Below are 18,572 nucleotides of genomic sequence, written 5' to 3'. Positions count from 1 at the left end.
ATTGGCTTCGTGCCGTACCAGTCAGACAATCAGCACATTTTCATCTTGTAACAGTCAAAGATAAAAATAAAATGGTGTTCATATTTAAAAGCCAAGTTGAAATGGAGAAAGTGGACGACCCAGTTCCGTTGTGGGACAAGGAAAATAAGAGAGAGAGAGAGATTTAAGACATCATCATTGAGGTGTGGCACCAATTGCATCAAGTTCTGATACTTCCCTGAATCTGAGTGGATTGCAATCAATTGGCTAGTGACCAGTGAGAGACAACACAGTCCATCAAGACCCCTCGTGGTCCACACCAAAATTTTGGTGGTCCACATCCTGAGGTCTACATATTACAGTGTACCTTTTTGGGATGAATGGAGGGGGGAGTCCATGAAGTTATCCTCATGAAGTTTTGCAGGTCACCTTCAGTAACAAAAAAAAAAGTTGTGTATCACTGGTTTAGATGGTAAAAAATAGAAACTTAAAACAGAAAAAAAAAGGCTTCCTGGAAACTATAAAGTTAAATAAAATATTTTAGCCGAGATGAGCTGACATCATTGCTGGCAAGCAAAATATAATCATGGATACAGAATTGTCTTTGTTTTGTCTTAGAATTTTTTTGTGCTCTTTTTTTAATATTTTTTAAAATCTAGTTTAAAAACCTTTGGTTGTGCTATCCGTTGGTGAAGTGGTCTGTGACTGTCCCAGAGCAATAATCCTTGTTAGAATTTGGATACTGGCACTGAGAGTTCCCAGTGGCTGGTGTGGTGCTGCCAGAACTGTTACTTGAAGCAGATGGCGAGGAGGACGCACCGAGTTCTAAGATCTCCTTAATTGCTTGAGGTAGCTTCCTGCATTTCTTCAGCTGAAGACAAATGCTTTCAGCTTTGTTCAGAATTTGGTCCACGTTGATGGTAAAAGACATGTCATTGATGTGCTGAAAAAAGGAAGACACTCACAATTAGACATTTTATCAAAAGCAATAAACCCAAACAGGGCTTGGCTGTGGGCTTATGGCCCTAACCTACGAACAAATTAACCCTTTTGATAGCAACCCACCCACAGCCACCTTTCGTTCTATGATTCAAACTTCTTGTTTTAATCCTTTAACATTCAGATTACAGCCAAATAAATAATGCTTATTTATTCACGTAAATTTGAATTAATCATGCATTATCTCACAGCTTTGAGATTATTTTTAGAATGGGATTATTTTTAGAATGACATTGTCAGGTAGGTGTGAGAGGCCAGACAGTCAGTTTTAACATGAAACAGAATCATCATCATCATCGTTTAACGTCCGTTTTCCGTGCTAGCATGGGTTGGACAGTTCAACCGGGGTCTGGGAAGCCAGGAGGCTGCACCAGGCTCCAATTTGATCCGGCAGTGTTTCTACAGCTGGATGCCCTTCCTAACGCCAACCACTCCGTGAGTGCAGTGGGTGCTTTTTACGTGCCACTAGCCAGGTGTCAGGGGAGGCTGGCAGCGGCCACGATCAGTTGGTGCTTTTTACGTGCCACTGGCACAGAAGCCAGTCAAGACGGCGCTGACATCGACCAAATTCGGATGGTGCTTCTTACGTGCCACCAGCACAGGTATCTTAACTACAATTTCCATTTGATATTTATTTTGAAGTTGATGTACTTGACTCAATAGGTCTCCTCAAGCACAGCAGGTCACGTGCCACCGGCACAGAAGCCGGTCAAGGCGGTGCTGGCATTGAGTCAAATATGGTTAGTTGAAATACTAAAGAGTTAAGGAGAGTGAAATGAAAACCTTCCATTAAAATTCCAACTGAATAAGGACAAAGTTACTCTACTAAAATATTCATCATCTTCAAAATTGACTGAAATAGAAATATGGTATAAAAAGGGTTAAAGGAACCTTACATAAGGACTTGATGCACTGGAAGAAAAACTGGATTAGAAAAGGAGTTATTTGTAGTAAAACAGACGAGGGAAAGCTAAGTTGATATAGATATGTAATGTATATATAGATGTTTTCGATCTAGTTTGGATTCTTTGCCACCAAATTTGAATTATTTGCAATCAAATTTGAATTTTTCAATTGGTGCTCAAGCCTTGAAAAAACAAAAAGAGTTATAAACTACATCAGCCATAAGGGAATACATGTCTATCTTATCTAACTCATCCAGTAAAGCCCACTGTTACTCAAATTTCGATCTAACCCCGAGCTTGGGACAACAAACTTGAGTTGGATAAACTTGAATAGTAAGCTCTTTGCTCTTTATAACTGTTTTATGAAGTCACTTTTTTTGTTAAAGACTTGTTCAATTTGCAGCTCCTCAAAGCAAATGGACTGGTTCTCTTAAGAGGGATCACGGGTTCGAATCTGTGGAGCTTAGGTGTTCCACTCGAAAACACACACATCGCCTGGTCTGAGATTCGAACCCGTGATCCCTCTTAAGAGAACCAGTCCATTTGCTTTGAGGAGCTGCAAATTGAACAAGTCTTTAACAAAAAAAGTGACTTCATAAAACGGTTATAAAGAGCAAAGAGCTTACTATTCAAGTTTATCCAACTCAAGTTTGTTGTCCCAAGCTTGGAGTTAGATCGAAGTTTGAGTAGCAGTGGGCTTTACTGGATGAGTTAGATAAGATAGACATGTATTCCCTTACGGCTGATGTAGTTTATAACTCTTTTTGTTTTTTCAAGGCTTGAGCACCAATTGAAAAATTCAAATTTGGTGGCAAAGAATCCAAATGAGATCGAAAATATCTATAAATGATGACAGGTGTGTGAAGAAGTACCAGGAGATTCGTGTGGAAGGAATGAGCAGAAGAGGATGAACCATAGAAAGACAGGTGATGAAGGCTGATCTTAGGTGAAAGAATGTTACAAAGATGAAACCAAAACAGCAAACATGACAGCATGCTGTGTTGAAAAACTATCTGTCCAACCAATGAAAGCATAAACAAAGACATAAAAATGGTGGTGATAAGCAAGAACATAATCCAAATATTATTTCCAACTCTGTGATAGGAACTTACTTTCAAGATTTCAGTAAAACCAAAACGATTCTCCATTAACGTAGCTTTCTCATTGTCTAAGATTGCCAAACAAATGAGCAAATGGTAGTTCTGACAAGGTAACCCGGTCCATAATACCTGTTGAGAAAATATAATAGAAAGAAAATATAATGGAAAGAGGCAGTCTTTTGTACACAAACTGAACTGGGAACAAAGAAAGATTGGCAACAGTCAAACAGGCTTCTCTCAGTTTCATCATCATCATTGTTTAATGTCCGCTTTCCATGCTAGCATGGGTTGGACGATTTTGACTGAGGGCTGGCGAACCAAATGGCTGCACCAGGCTCCAATCTTGATCTGGCACAGTTTCTACAGCTGGATGCTCTTCCTAACGCCAAACACTCCGAGAGTGTAGTGGGTGCTTTTACGTGCCACTGGCACAGGGGCTAGTCAGGCAATATTGGCAACGACCTCGCTCAAATCTTTTTACACATGCCACCAGCACAGGTGCCAGTAAGGTGATGCTGGTAACGATCACACTTGAACGGTGCCTTTTATGTGCCACTGACACTGAAGCCAGTTAGCTGCTCTGTCAACAATCACACTCATATGGTGCTCTTTGCACCCCACTAGAACAGATGCCAGTCATTAAATTTGATTTTGATTTCACTTCCCTTAACAGGTCTTCGCAAGCAGAGTTTAGTGTCCAAAGAAGGAAAAGGTACCCATAAGCCATGAGGTTATGGTCTCATTTGGCTTGCCAGGTCTTCTCAAGCACAGCATATTTCCAAAAGTCTCGGTCACTAGTCATTTCCTTAAATCCATTCACAAGATTTTGCTTGGCTGAGGTATATAGAACACACTTGGTCAAGGTACCACGTACTGGAACTGAACCTGGAACCATGTGGTTGGGAAGCAAACTTCTTACCACACAGCCACACTTGAACCTATTCTCAGGGTCAGATTAACCATACAAAGATATTCACTGTTCCTTGGCCTTAGCTCAACCACACACACACACACACACATCCTGTATTTTCAAGTTTATATTATTTGTAATTTATCGAAATTTGAAAAGAAAGGGTGCATACAGTACCTCCCATAATCTCTGTATATCTGGGAAACTAAATTCTCGTTTGAAGACAATCAATAACCAACGGAAACAAAAATAGAAATTCCCTGAATCATGGCTCTCTGAAATTTAAGAACAAAAATAATGTCAAAATCTCAAAACATTTTGTAGTATAATCATCATCATCATCATCCGTTATTCCATGTTGGCATGGGTTGGATGGTTTGACAGGAGCTGGGTATGGCTGGGAGCTGGGTAAGGCCGGGAACTGGTTAAGGCCAGGTGCTGGTAAGGCCTGGTGCTGGTAAGGCCAGGCGCTGGTAAGGCCAGGAGCTGGTAAGGCCAGGTGCTGGTAAGGCCTGGTGCTGGTAAGGCCTGGTGCTGGTAAGGCCTGGTGCTGGTAAGGCCTGGTGCTGGTAAGGCCAGGTGCTGGTAAGGCCAGGAGCTGGTAAGGCCTGGTGCTGGTAAGGCCTGGTGCTGGTAAGGCCTGGTGCTGGTAAGGCCAGGTGCTGGTAAGGCCAGGAGCTGGTAAGGCCAGGTGCTGGTAAGGCCAGGAGCTGGTAAGGCCTGGTGCTGGTAAGGCCAGGTGCTGGTAAGGCCTGGTGCTGGTAAGGCCTGGTGCTGGTAAGGCCAGGAGCTGCACCAGGTTCCGTTGTCTGTTTTGGTGTGGTTTCTACACCTGGATTCCCTTCCTAATGCCAACCACCTTACAGTCTACTGGGTACTATTTTAAGTGGCACCAGCACCACCAGGGTCACCAAGCAACATGCAAGACAAAGAACCTTTCGGCTTAGTAGTGCTAAAGTGGTGGGTGGCTTTGTGTCAGTTGAGAGATTAAAGGTAAAGAGGGACACGGATGGGTGCCTTGCTGTAGGTAGATGGACACAGCCCAGGTGGAAGAGAAAGGAGATGGAGTCTGAGAGTAAGGTAAGGAGATTTGGTGAGTAAGATAAAGAGGGAAATGATGATGAGAGAGAGGGTGGCAAAGATGTGTCCAGCAATAGTGAGACCAAGACAATACCTGTGTGCATACTACAGAATATGAAGGCACTTGGCCAAGTAGTTAGTGTTGCACTCACAATCACAAGATTATGGTTTCAATTCCCAGTCTGGGCAGCGCTTTGTGTTGTTGAGCAAAGCACTTCTGCAGTCACTTCTGACATTTGATGAGTGGCACAATGTAGAGGCACGGTTAATTTCATGGATGGAGGGAACTCATATACAGCTCTAAACAAGTGGTTCTCAAATGCGTCCCATATGACCCTTGGGGGTCCAGAGAAGATTTCGTTTTTAGAATTTATGTGCAATAAATTGCTTATGCATTATTTATATTATTTATATTATTTACATTTGATGGATATTTGTCCTCATCTTGTCTGTTGTTAACACAACGTTTCGGCTGATATACCCTCCAGCCTTCATCAGGTGTCTTGGGGAAATTTCAAACCTGGGTTCTCATTCCCATTTTTCGATATTATTATTTGGATATTATTATTTCTGGCTCACCAGTCCTCAGTCAAACCATCCAACCTGTGCCAGCATGGAAAGCGGACGTTAAACAACGATGTAAACTATTATTCAGGTCACTGCTTGGAATCGAACTCGGAATCTTGGGTTTAGTAGCCTGTGTTCTTAACCACTACACTATAAGCCCATGGGCAACCATGGAGTGAATTTTAGGGCTTATAAATTGTTTATGCTTCTACAATACATTCCTTTTATACAATTCCTAATATTAAATTATAAAAATACAGCAGGATTTTTTTTATAGACATCAAATGGCTATGATGGTCCAGCAAGAAATAAAGAAGAAATGGAGTGGATCCACAAAGGCAAAAAATGGTTGAGAACCTGTGCTTTGAATGAATCATTTTGCAAGGAATTGCAAAACTCTCCTCTGTCTACAACAGACAGATCCACGTTCGGATGATTCCTTTTACATGCCACTGGCACGGGGAGCCAGTCAGGCTGCACAGGCAATGACCCATGCATGAATGTTCTGAGTTCAAATTCCACCAAGATCAACTTAGCCTGTCATCCTTTAGAGGTCGATAAATTAAATACCAGTTATATACTGAGGTCAATCTAATCGACTGTAACCCCCACCCCAAATTTCAGGCCTTGTGTCTATAGTAGAAAGGCTTATTATTATATTATTATTATTATTTAACTGCAATAACAAATCTCTCTAAATATAAAGCTGAAGTTGTCTGTGTGTGGCAGGTTTGGTAGCCTTCAACTAACACTTTCTCCTCCGAGACCCTGTGGTGCAAGTTGACCAAAATTGAGAGTATGATAGAAGAAGGCTTGCTCTTCCTTTCGTAGAAGAAAAAATTCAAATCGGACCATGTTAACACCAAAAATTATTTACATCAAAAAGGTGCTTTTTTTTAAAAATGAAAATCCCTATTTTTTTACGATTTTTTTTACTGCTGTGTTGCTATTTTTCAGTGTATTTGAACCAGAAAAATGTTCACTTAAAGAGAATAACAAGCTACATAATGCAAAATTTTTACTTTTCAAAAATTCCAATTCTAAAGGGTCGAAACAAAAAGCCGAGCAACGCCGGGCGATACTGCTAGTTTTACAATAAACTACTTCAAGAATTTTTAAGCTTGCATTGTTTATAATTAATTTCTCAAAGCAATTATGAAGTTCAGCTACGACAAGAGAAAGATGAAAAGCTAGAGGGGGGGGGGGGGTCTATCGTATTAAGAAATACTTACCAAGATAACTGCACAATTCAGGGTCCACAAACTGCATCAAGGTGTGCATTTGTGCCAGCTGCGTTTTCATACCTTGTTGATCCATTTCGAAGTTACTACACTGAAAGCAAAACAAAAAAAAAAAAACACCTCAAAATATGGTAAATAACTTTATATACACCCATAACAAATACATAATTTAACAGAGAGTTAACCTACTCAGAGTCGGGCCCTTGTGTCTAACTTTACTCTTCACCTGAAATCCTGAGCAAAAAAATACAAATAATACATTTCTAAATCTCTCAGAGAGATTTATGCAGTAGCAGCACAATAAAGTGAAAGTATGTTGTCAATTTAATGTGACAGTCCCATGAAAGGGAAGAATGTTACTGTTATTTAGCCCTAGGAAATACCGTTTCCTATTGGACTTTGACACATTTCTAAATCTCTCAGAGATTATCATACTGCTACTGCATAAATCTCAGAGATGTAGAAATATATTATTTCTATTTCAAAAATCAGTGAATGTATTTCACTTGAATTATTATATGTCTACAAAGGTGGATAGGCATCGACAGCCAGCAAGCCAGGCTACACCAGACTGATGATGAGCAATGACTCTGAAACTAGTCTCTAGATTCTGGCTTTGGTGGGTGGAGGTGCTTGTCTCCCCCTTTGTAAACATAAGGACACAGGAAATGAATCAAGTCCAACAGGAAACGGTGTTTCCTAGGGTTAAATAACAGTAGCATTCTTCCCTTTCACAGGACTGTCACATTAAGTTGACAACATGCTATCAGTCGCCCATACAGTTCAAGAGAAATGACTGCAGGAAAAGCAATGAGCAGAATCCTCAAAAAACTGAGGAGAAGAACAATGATAGGCCTTTCTCTCTCAACTGCCATATTTGTTATCTTGGATCATTACTTTCTTCATCTCTTTCACCAGTTTGAATCCCTCTTATTGCTAGTGTAAGTCTAAGCTCTTCATCCAAAGAGTAAATATCACCAATAATTTGCTCAAATGCATTAAAAAAAAATAAATAAAAAAAGTCTAGGCCTTGCATATTTTTTACATTTGATGGATATTTGTCCTCATCTTGTTTGTTGTTAACACAGCATTTCAGCTGATATACTCTCCAGCCTGTGTTGGGAAAGTTTCAAATCTGGGTTCACATTCCTAAGGTAATTTTCAATGTTGTTGTTGTTACTGTTGGTATTATTATTATTATTATTATTCAGGTCACCGGAATCTTGGGGTCAGTAGCCCGTATTCTTAACCACTATGCCACATGAATAATAACAACATCAAAAAAATACCATAGGAATGAAAACCCAGGTTCGAAATTTCCCGAAGACACTCGATGAAGGCTGGTGTTAACAACAAACAAGATGAGGACAAATATCCGTCAAATGTAAATAATGTACATAATTCCTCATCTCTTAAACATAGAACTGTAGGCCTTGCATGTTTACAAAACAAAGTGCTGGGTTTATCACATGCTTGATTGATTGCAAAATCGTTTTTTTTTTATTTGGTTAAAAACAAAAGTAAACAACAGGTATGGTGGGACCCCATAAGTAATGAATCCTAAACACAGCTGACCCCAAAGCTGCAACATGGGACCAGTTGGTTATTTTTAATAGTTTATCTCTTAACAGGAATCCAGAAGAGATTTCGTTTATGCTACTCCCATAATATCAGGAACATGACAAGAGACCTTTGGAGATGTGCTGCGACTGAGAAGATTCGGCAACTAATGTGAGATTGCAGCCATGCATGACTGGCCCTGTTAAGAATACCCAGATGCATCGGGCAGTATGATATGCTTGAGAAGACCCGTTGAGTCAAGTTAAACCAATATCGTAGCTGTGACCAGTTCCCCCTGACTAGCTCTTGTGCTGGTGGCACGTAAAAAGTATCACTTGAACTCGGTCAATGCCAGATCCGCCTGACTGGCTCCCATGCTGGTGGCACATAAAAAGCACCAACTGAACATGGCGATGTCAGTACCCACTGATTGACTCTTGTGCCAGAGGCACATAAAAAGCACCCACTACACTCTCAGAGTGGTTGGCGTTAGGAAGGGCATCCAGCTGTAGAAACATTGCCAGATCAGATTGGAGCAGCCACTGGCTCTCCAGACATCAGTCAAACCGTCCAACCCATGCCAGCATGGAAAACGGACGTTAAACGATGATGATGATGATGACAGTATGATGATAGGATTAAAATAGTTTTATCACTGGAGACAAGACACGTAGAACCTTGGCAAGCTGCAGCTCTGGTTCAACCTTTGAAGCATAAATTTAAAGTTTACACAAAGAAAAGAAACTTACAACAGTTTCCATAAAACCAGCGAAGCACCAAAAGGCATCAACCTCATTTTCCATTATTACTAATATAGGAGAGAGCAAGTCGCTCATTCCTTGAACATAACCTGTAAAATAAGGGAGACAACTTTAGAAGAAATTTTAAGTATTGGTTATTGAGTCTGAGGGAGAGTCGTGTCTTTTAGTGTCTTATCAATTTAACACACTCACCAATCTGATTGCCACTCATTTATTTTCATTTATGTGAAAATGAGAGGAAATCAGACCAGTGAGTATGTTAAATTAATAATGTACTAAAAGAGAATGACTCTCCCCAGACACAATAAAATATGCTTCAACACACAAATTCACATAAAGAATCTTGCAAACCAAGTAAGTATTATTTTGATCTATGATGCCATGAGTTAAAGTAGATTAGGAAAGTTGGGTTAATCTAAAAACCAATTACTTGAGAAACAGCTACACTTTAGTCAGCATTAACAGAAATAAAATCTGCAAATTTGAGGTTTTGGGCCCGTTGTAGAATTGAAAAGTGTAACTTAACCCTTTTGGGTTTTTTACCATATACAGTACTTGTTTCATTCAATTAAAAAAAAATAATGAAGAATTCAGTAAAATAACTGTCATTATTAAACTGGAGTTTGAAACATAAATTCACATGAAATCTCATGGGTAAGTTTTAATTTAGCAAACACTTTAACCCTTTCGTTACCATATTTCTCTTGAGATGCTCTGTGTTTCATTCAATTGTTTTAAATATAACAAAGAATTTAGTAAAATAACTTGGTTATTATCATTAAGCTAGTGTTAGGAACACAAATTGTGACTAAGGTTTGGTGGAAGATTTTAATTCAAAACTTATGAAAACAAGACATTTGTATTACAGAGCTGGCAGAAACGTTAGCACATCAGGCGAAACACTTAGCGGTATTTCGGCTGCCGTTACGTTCTGAGTTCAAATTCCACTGAGGTCGACTTTGCCTTTCATCCTTTCGGAGTCGATAAATTAAGTACCAGTTAGGCACTGGGGTCAATATAATCAACTTATATATAATCGATTTGGCCAGGTTGGTAACGAAAGGGTTAAAACAAGGAAGTTTGTCGATATCATTATTATTATTATTATTATTACTATTGAGTGAGAGAGCAGTGTATGCCACCGAAGTGACACTGGGGTAAAATATACAAAGCCCAGTATACCCATCATGACTACCCGTCTGATAAGGGTACACCAGGCACATGCATCACAACCATATGTGCGCGACATGGTGATCTCATATCAAGATTAACAGCACATGACCTAGCAGGTGGGACCCATATTATTAATATTATTATTATTATTATTATTATTGTTATTATTATTCAGTCACTGCCTGGAATCGAACTCGGGATCTTGGGGTTAAGAAGTAAGTTTGTATTATAGAACCAGGTTGGCTTGGAATCAAAAGGGCTAAACAATATTTGAGGCCAAATATATTTACTTTGTAATCCCTGGAAACTACTCTATAATTCTTCCAGCTTATACTCATTTTTCTCTTGTGTTTACCAAGTTATAGGTTTTGCAAATCTGGAAAAACAATGTAACTCTGTACTGACTGTAAACAAAGTTACCATTCATACCAAGATGGCATCATTTGTTTAGCAATTTCATGTGAAAACATGTCCAGACATTCAGCTGCTCATGTCTGAATCAATAGACAAGTAGGTTATCATCTCACTTGAAAACAAGTGAAGGTTGTTAACAGGAAAGGCATCGAGTTGTAGAAAACCTACCTCAACTACAATCGTTTAACCCATGCAAACACAGAGAGGCAGACACTTAAAAGACGATTTCTTGGCGAACTCCATCTCAATGGCATTATTAAGGCGGCGAGCTGGCAGAATCGTTAGCACATCGGGCGAAATGCTTAGCGGTATTTCAGCTGCCGTTACATTGTGAGTTCAAATTCCACCGAGGTCGACTTTGCCTTTCATCCTTTCAGGGTCGATAAATTACCAGTTACGCACTGGGGTCAATGTAATCAACTTAATCCGTTTGTCTGTCCTTGTTTGTCCCTTCTGTGTTTAGCCCCTTGTGGGCAATAAAGAAATATGTATGCGAGCTGGCAGAAACGTTAGCACACCGGGCGAAATTCTTAGCGGTATTTCGTCTGCCGCTACGTTCTGAGTTCAAATTCTGCCGGGGTCGACTTTGCCTTTCATCCTTTCGGGGTCGATTAAATAAGTACCAGTTACTGGGGTCGATATAATTGACTTAATCCAATTGTCTGTCTTTGTTTGTCCTCTCTATGTTTAGCCCCTTGTGGGCAATAAAGAATTGAATATGTATTTCGTCTGTCTTTATGTTCTGAGTTCAAATTCTGCCGAGGTCGACTTTGCCTTTCATCCTTTCGGGGTCGATTAAATAAGTACCAGTTAAGCACTGGAGTCGATGTAATCAACTTAATACCTATGTCTGTCCTTGTTTGTCCCCTCTATGTTTAGCCCCTTGTGGGTAATAAAGAAATAGGTATTATTAATAAAGACTTGCTGGTACACCTTAAAAACAGAACTTCACTAATGGTTGAAATCTGTCCTCATATCTTTTTTTAAATTTTTGTGGGGTAGGGGTTGGGTCTTTCTTTCAGAATTTTCTGCAACCAGACAAGACAAAATATTGAAGCAAACAATTCCAAACTTACTAAGATCAAAGTTATACATGCAGTATGTTCTGAGAATGTCGTTTAGAACTTGTAAGTTATGATTTCCGTCTCCTTCGAAGAATTTGTGAGTGCGATCGGTTCGGGACACATCTTTTTCTGGAGAGACAAACAAAAACGTCATCAGTTACACAAATATTGGGTTTCCATGACACTATCAAGAAAACTTATAATAAAATACACCCGTTTCTTTCTCTGGTTTCATTTCATTTCATTTCAAGTCTACTTTGTCAGCAAACCAGATACAAAAGCGAAATATATATATAAATCCTTAAATCCGTAAAAATGTTTTAGCCCGAAGGCCGCGGCCATGCTGGGGCACCACCGCTGAATGAGCTACACTAATATGTGAATCCACCTCTGATATGTGGCACTTGATCAACAAGGGAGTTTGATGCCGCTGCCCGCATCTGCGTCTCCTGTTGTGAGGTAGGTTCATCTGGGACCCCCAGACAAGAAGAGATCCATATATATGAATGTATGTATATGTAATAATAATAATGAGGGAATATTATTCCAAACTTACAGGGAAAAATTCAATTTAGAAATACTAAATCAAATTTCCCAAAATATAATATATATATATATATATATATATATATATATATAGGAGGTGCAATGCAATGGCCCAGTGGTTAGGGCAGCGGACTCGCGGTTTCGATTCCCAGACCAGGCGTTGTGAGTGTTTATTGAGCGAAAACACCTAAAAGCTCCACGACGCTCCGGCAGGGGGTGGTGATCCCTGCTGTACTCTTTCACCACTCTTTCTCCCACTCTTTCTTCTGTTGGCCTGCTCGCTTAGCCAGCGGGGTGGCGTCATTCGAAGGCTAAAACAATGTGAACGCATTGTGACCAGCGATGTGTAAAAACATCAGATGGTCTGGTCGGTCACGTGATCATGTGATATATATATATTAGAAGAAAAAAACCACCTTTTATCAATTCAAAATGAAAAATTAAATTACACCATCTAGAAAATTACATATAATAGAAAGATTAAATATGTATATATATATAGATGATGATATACATATAATACACATATGGATACAGGTCATCGTCAACTTACAACCGATTGACTTTATGACGATTGATGCGCCACCTACCGGCAGCAATAATCTAATGGGTTTAATTGTGCACACAATATCATCAACCTCAGGTGATGCTCTGATTAAACTAACGATGCCAACCCACCTATAAGTGTCTTGCTGTCTTTTAGTTTAGTAAACCGGCTTTCTTGATCTGCACTTATGGTTTTCCACTGAAGTTTCATTTTAAAATAATCATCACTGGAAACAAAAAACAAACAAACAGTTATTCAAAAAGAAAAACGACAGATTAACTTTTCACTTTTAAACAAGACAGTAACATAACTTTGGCTTCAAATTTCTCAAGAAAGGAGACAGTGGCTAGTTCAGTGACTAGTTGTCACTTTGAAAACTATATATTTCAAATGGGAATTTGGTAGTGCCACCTCTAAGCTGAACAATTATTCTATGCTGATGAAGGGAAATAACCCGAAAATCGCCATACACAGATATTGTTTTGAGCTGAGTGGGGGTGCTAGATTCCCTTGTTCAAAAGTGTATGGACACAGATCGATGTCTCCTGGGGCTAAATTACAGCAACATTCGTCCTAAACCAGGACTGCCATGTTATGTTGGCAAACAGTCTTTACTCCATTAATAGACCATGTCTCAACAGATTTAGACTTTATTTAATTACATAGATGTAGTGAGACAATTTAAATATGTTCCATTCTGTATTTTCCGATATATTCCTGTCCATCTGTAAATTCTAGGAGGCCACACTAACCACATATAAACATACAAAGACTATGATAGAGGGACAGGAACAAGGGTCTTGCTGTAGAAGCTGGAAAGAAAGAAAAGGGAAAAGATGATGATGAGGTGTCGAGGGACACCCTCAAGGTACAAGAATGAGAATATATGGTCAACAGGTGAGGTCTGTGTGCAACATTATGACGCAAATCACTGCTTGATCTGCTAGAAACAGTAGCTAAATTCTCTTCATCTTACCAAGTTAATTAAACAATATAATTGGAGGGGTGGTAGGGCTATTATGATAAAATGATAATTTCCAATTAGTTAATTAGAAAGAAAACTTACACTTTTCTCTTCCGTTCCTCCTCTCGACTCTTCTTTGTTGAGTCCCATTTGTAATAATCTAAGAGAAACTTCCAAACTTCAACACGCATTGCAGGTTCAATACCCTAAAGTTAGGGGAGAAGATGAAGAACATGGTAAATCAAAATGGTAAAAACTTTAGGGGAGAAAAAAAAAAAAACTATAAAATCTGAATCCCCAAAATTATTCCCTCGGTTGTCACTTGACATTATTTGCATGGAGTTAGACATTAAAGTGTTCATACAAGCAGCCTCGTTTAACACTGATTCACTTATCACTGGTCTGGAATAGCATGGTACACTCGATGGTCAACTGGGATGGTGCCAAATAAAAAACACTGCTGCCGGTGCCATGTAAAAAGCACCCGGTACACACTTCGCCACCCTTTCCCATGTCATCCTGGGTCTAGCTCTTCCCCAAGTTCCCTCCATGGTTAAAGATCAGCACTTCTTTACACTCTGAAACAAATTTAACAATTCACTTACACCTCGAAATATAATTTTCTTCACTTCCTCAATATTAGTAACCTTGCCATCCGCATCCAGGAAATTAGTCCACTGGTGAGCCTGGAGTGGTTCTCCTCTGCTGGTTTCAGGCGGTGGCGGTAGTTTGGTCTTTTAGAAGAGAAAGGAAAGGGAAAATATATAAACAGTAACAGAGGACGGGTGAAATACGTTTAGAAGATGACAAAAAGGAAAAAAGAACTGTTTTAGAAGAAAATGAAGAGAACAGAACAGTATTTTCTATATTTAAGAGATGAGGAATTATTTACATTTGACGGATATTTGTCCTCATCTTGTTTGTTGTTAACACAATGTTTCGGCTGATATACCCTCCAGCCTTCATCGGGTGTCTTGGGGAAGTTTCAAACCTGGTTCTCATTCCTGACGTATTTTTCATTATTATTATTATTATTAAGGTCACTGCTTGGAATCAAACTCGGAATTTTGGGGTTAGTAACCTGCACTCTTAACCACTACAGGCATATGGCGTAGTTGTTAAGAGCATGGGTTAACCCCAAAATTCCGAGTTCAATTCCAAGCAGTGACCTGAAAATAATAATAATAACATTGAAAAATACCTAAAGAATGAGAACCCAGGTTCGAAATTTCCTCAAGACACCTGATCAAGGCTGGAGGGTATATCAGCCGAAACATTGTGTTATCAACAAACAAGATGAGGACAAATATCCGTCAAATGTAAATAATGTACAAAATGTATTTTGTATAAATGTTTTAAATTGTAACAACTGTCCTAGCAGTACTTTGGTATGTTTTGTTACACGCTATATAGCACACCTCAAAGCCTGTCTTTTAGGTGAAGAGAAAAGCTGTTTCATTGTTAATATAAAGCCTTAATTCCATATAAAGAACTGATGTATGAACATAAAAACTAAATTCACAGTAATTAGGAATTCAATTAATAAATAGCAGTTAATTAAAATTTCAACACATTGTTACAGTGAAGTAAATCCAAGAGGAACAATATATATATCCTGATTGATTTGTGTAAACACAGCTTTGAAATTAATTATGTATCATAATTACGTAATTATACATTTAGTAATGTTTATCTTAATGAAACAGCTGTTGAATACAAAGTATGAAGTACATGTAAAGTTTATGCTTTCCTGTTTATATTCTTAGTTTCATTCCTTAAGTGTAATTACTTTCTGCACACTACACACTTTGGGCCGTTTGTTTCAGGGAAACTCCTGCGTTCAATCATTCCAGGATTGAAAATGCATCAAACAGTCTGAGATAACGTTAATTGAGTCATTAACATCATTGGATACAGAATCCTAAAGCACAACCAAACCCACTTCCAACGGTTTGGTCAAAGTTTTACTCCCAGTAAAGAACAGACCATGGAATCGGTACCACAAATGGTTTACTTGTCTTATGTTGAACATAGGATTCTAGATTCCTCTACCAAGTCCCAAGTAGGTTTTGCAATGAGAACCAATAGAAATCGGTTCATTAGCAAAGTCAGGTGATGATGTCATTTTATACTTCCATGGTGTTTAGCACCAGGTCAACAGAGCAGACCTGTAATCAAAGACACCCCAGCCATGACCATCCCCCATTTTTCAGGCATTGTATATCCTGGATGTGAAGGTGCATGGCATAGTGGCTAGGATGTTGCAATGACAATCTAAAGATCATGGTTTCAATTCCCAGACCAAGTGGCACATTTTGTTCTTGAGCAAAACATAGTCAATTAGAAAATTACTATTTTTAAATCTCACAATGAGAGATATTCAGCAACAGTGCTATGGAATAGAGATTGTTTGCCAACATAACATGGTAGTCCTGGTTTGGACTAATGTTACTGTAATTTATCCCTAGGAGACATTGTCTCCAGCTGGCTATATGACACGATCTGTGTCCTTATATTTTCAAACAATGGAATCTAGCACACCCACTCAGCTCAAAGCAATACCTGTGTATCACGATTTCTGGGTTATTTCCCTTTATCAGTCAAACAATTATTCTGTGCTGATGAAGAGAAATAATCCAGAAATCGCGATACACAGATATTGTTTTGAGCTGAGTTGGGGTGTTAGATTCCCTTGTTTGAAAATATAAGGACACAGATCATGTCGTGTAGCCAGCTGGAGACGATGTCTCCTGGGGCTAAATTACTGCAACATTCGTCCTAAACCAGGACTGCCGTGTTATGTTGGCAAACAATCTTTACTCCATATCAGTCAATGGTCCTCTGCAATTACTTGAACATCTGATGAGGGGCATATTGTGCACCTGTACAGGTAACACCAATTTGATGGGGGGAGTGAAATGATGTACAGCGCATATGTTTGATCACTATAAACAAACCATCTGAGCAGGTTGTTAAGCAAGCACCTGCAAAGCCCACATCTGTCACAAGAGAGTCCACAAAGTATATTCTGGGTGGTGTTGCTCAATGCCATCCAGATGGTTGTTAAAAGGTGGTTGGGTGTTAAGAAACCATTCCAAAACAGATTACTGGAACCTGGTACAACCTTCCAGCTTACCAGCTCCTGTCAAACTGTCCAACCTATGCCAGATTGGAAAAAGGACATTAAATGATGGTGGTGGTGGTAAGGTGTGAACTGAGAAATTTAGCAGCTGAATAACTATGGAGAAGGTCCCTTCGGGGGGGGGGGGAGCTTGAGACATTCTTGACTCGCAGAGATAACAATGAAGAAAGTGGCTGAAAGGATCGAGTCCAAGTAGAAGAAATATTTCTCGGTAAAAGACACATAAAAGATTCAGGAATTAAAAATTAGATTAGAATTACGCAAACATAGATTTTAAAATGGTTCAAACAACAACAAATTGTTTTTAAATATTTTGTCAAAAATCTTTGAAAAATAAAAAAAGAACAAAAAAACAAATTACATTGAAATAAAAATATAAAAGCAGTAATGAGAAAAATATAAGAAAAAAGCAATTAAAAGAAAACCATGCCAGCATAAACTACTACAATTACACCAAACAGGGGGTAGTTAGGGGGTTAATTATACAGGAGGGGGGGTATACAAATGCAAAACATGAGCAAAGTTAAAATAAAGCATGCCAAAAAAAAACATTGGAAAACACTTGGAGGGAGTTAGTTTAAGAGTTATATGTGTGTGTGTGTGTGTGTCATATATATGTGTATATACATACACACACTGGTCCCAAGAATTTGGAATAATAATGTTGTAAAAAAAAAATTAAGTAAAATGGCCGTGGAGAAAACCAGGTCTTGCACACAGGACTGTTATTTCTGATGTTATTCGCAAAATGCTAGAAAATTCAAAGCACTAAAATATATAAGTGTGCACGTTTGTGTATATACATTTATTATGATAGGCATTTATCATCTTTAATTTATATTTGGTTGACTGCTTTGTATATTGAGAGTAGATTCTGCAAAGGCATTATTTTTCTTAGAATTCTAAATTCATGAGACATTGTGTATGTATGTATGTATGTGTGCGTATATATATATATATATATATATATATATATACATACACACACACAAGTCTATGTATGCCCATGTGTGTTTATATGTAGTGTATTTACTCGTACATGATGCCAGAAATTTAAAATAAATCACCAAAAATACCAGGGTTAACATCGGTAGCCATTATTATACTACAGATAAATTTTCAAGATACAAAAAGGGGTCACATTATGTTTGAAATTGCACTGCACTTGAGTAAACACAGAACACATCACTGTACACATACACACACACAAAGACAAAAGTATATTCCTTTTCCAAGCCAGACTGTTTACTAGTTATAGCTAAAGCTTCTACAAGTTTCCATAGTAAGAAATTCTGAATTATATGCCAACAGAATAAGGTACAGATGTATAAATGTTGGCCCATTGCAGGCTTCATTGTTCTAAGATATTAAATGGTGGATTGTTGGGTTCCAGTGCCGGTCAGCGAAACCTTGAATCTGCTGGCACCAACATCTACCAAGATTATGACAACACACCGCCAGTGTACGAAAATGGATATATGGGTTCTAACTGCAGCAGGACAACATTTTAAAGCCAATCTAAGCAACACTTTTTAACATTTCACACAAAAATAGTGGCCAAGATATAATAATTCCAATGCCTTTTGACTCCACCAGACCATTTCCAAAGACCTGAATAGA

At 38.7% G+C, this 18,572-nt stretch overlaps 1 protein-coding gene across 6 annotated transcripts in view; it reads right to left on the bottom strand.

The window, feature by feature from the left end:
* Positions 1-612: 612 nt before the first annotated feature.
* Positions 613-18,572, bottom strand: part of LOC115228580 (TBC1 domain family member 15) — a 60,877-nt gene continuing 42,917 nt past the window's right edge. For all 6 annotated transcript variants that reach the window (XM_029799154.2, XM_029799149.2, XM_029799144.2 and 3 more), the window contains 9 exons: positions 14,416-14,544; positions 13,913-14,016; positions 12,978-13,072; positions 11,766-11,882; positions 9,091-9,191; positions 6,773-6,872; positions 4,071-4,168; positions 2,996-3,112; positions 613-922 (listed from right to left, as the gene is read on the bottom strand). In XM_029799154.2, coding sequence (XP_029655014.1) covers positions 659-922; positions 2,996-3,112; positions 4,071-4,168; positions 6,773-6,872; positions 9,091-9,191; positions 11,766-11,882; positions 12,978-13,072; positions 13,913-14,016; positions 14,416-14,544 — 1,125 coding nt within the window. In that variant the 3' untranslated portion in view covers positions 613-658. The remainder of the gene's footprint in view (positions 923-2,995; positions 3,113-4,070; positions 4,169-6,772; positions 6,873-9,090; positions 9,192-11,765; positions 11,883-12,977; positions 13,073-13,912; positions 14,017-14,415; positions 14,545-18,572) is intronic.

Source organism: Octopus sinensis, linkage group LG2, assembly GCF_006345805.1.
Source record: "Octopus sinensis linkage group LG2, ASM634580v1, whole genome shotgun sequence".
Classification (NCBI taxonomy): domain Eukaryota; kingdom Metazoa; phylum Mollusca; class Cephalopoda; order Octopoda; family Octopodidae; genus Octopus; species Octopus sinensis.
Note: the sequence above shows the minus strand (reverse complement) of the source record. Positions and strands in the feature narration are given on the sequence as shown.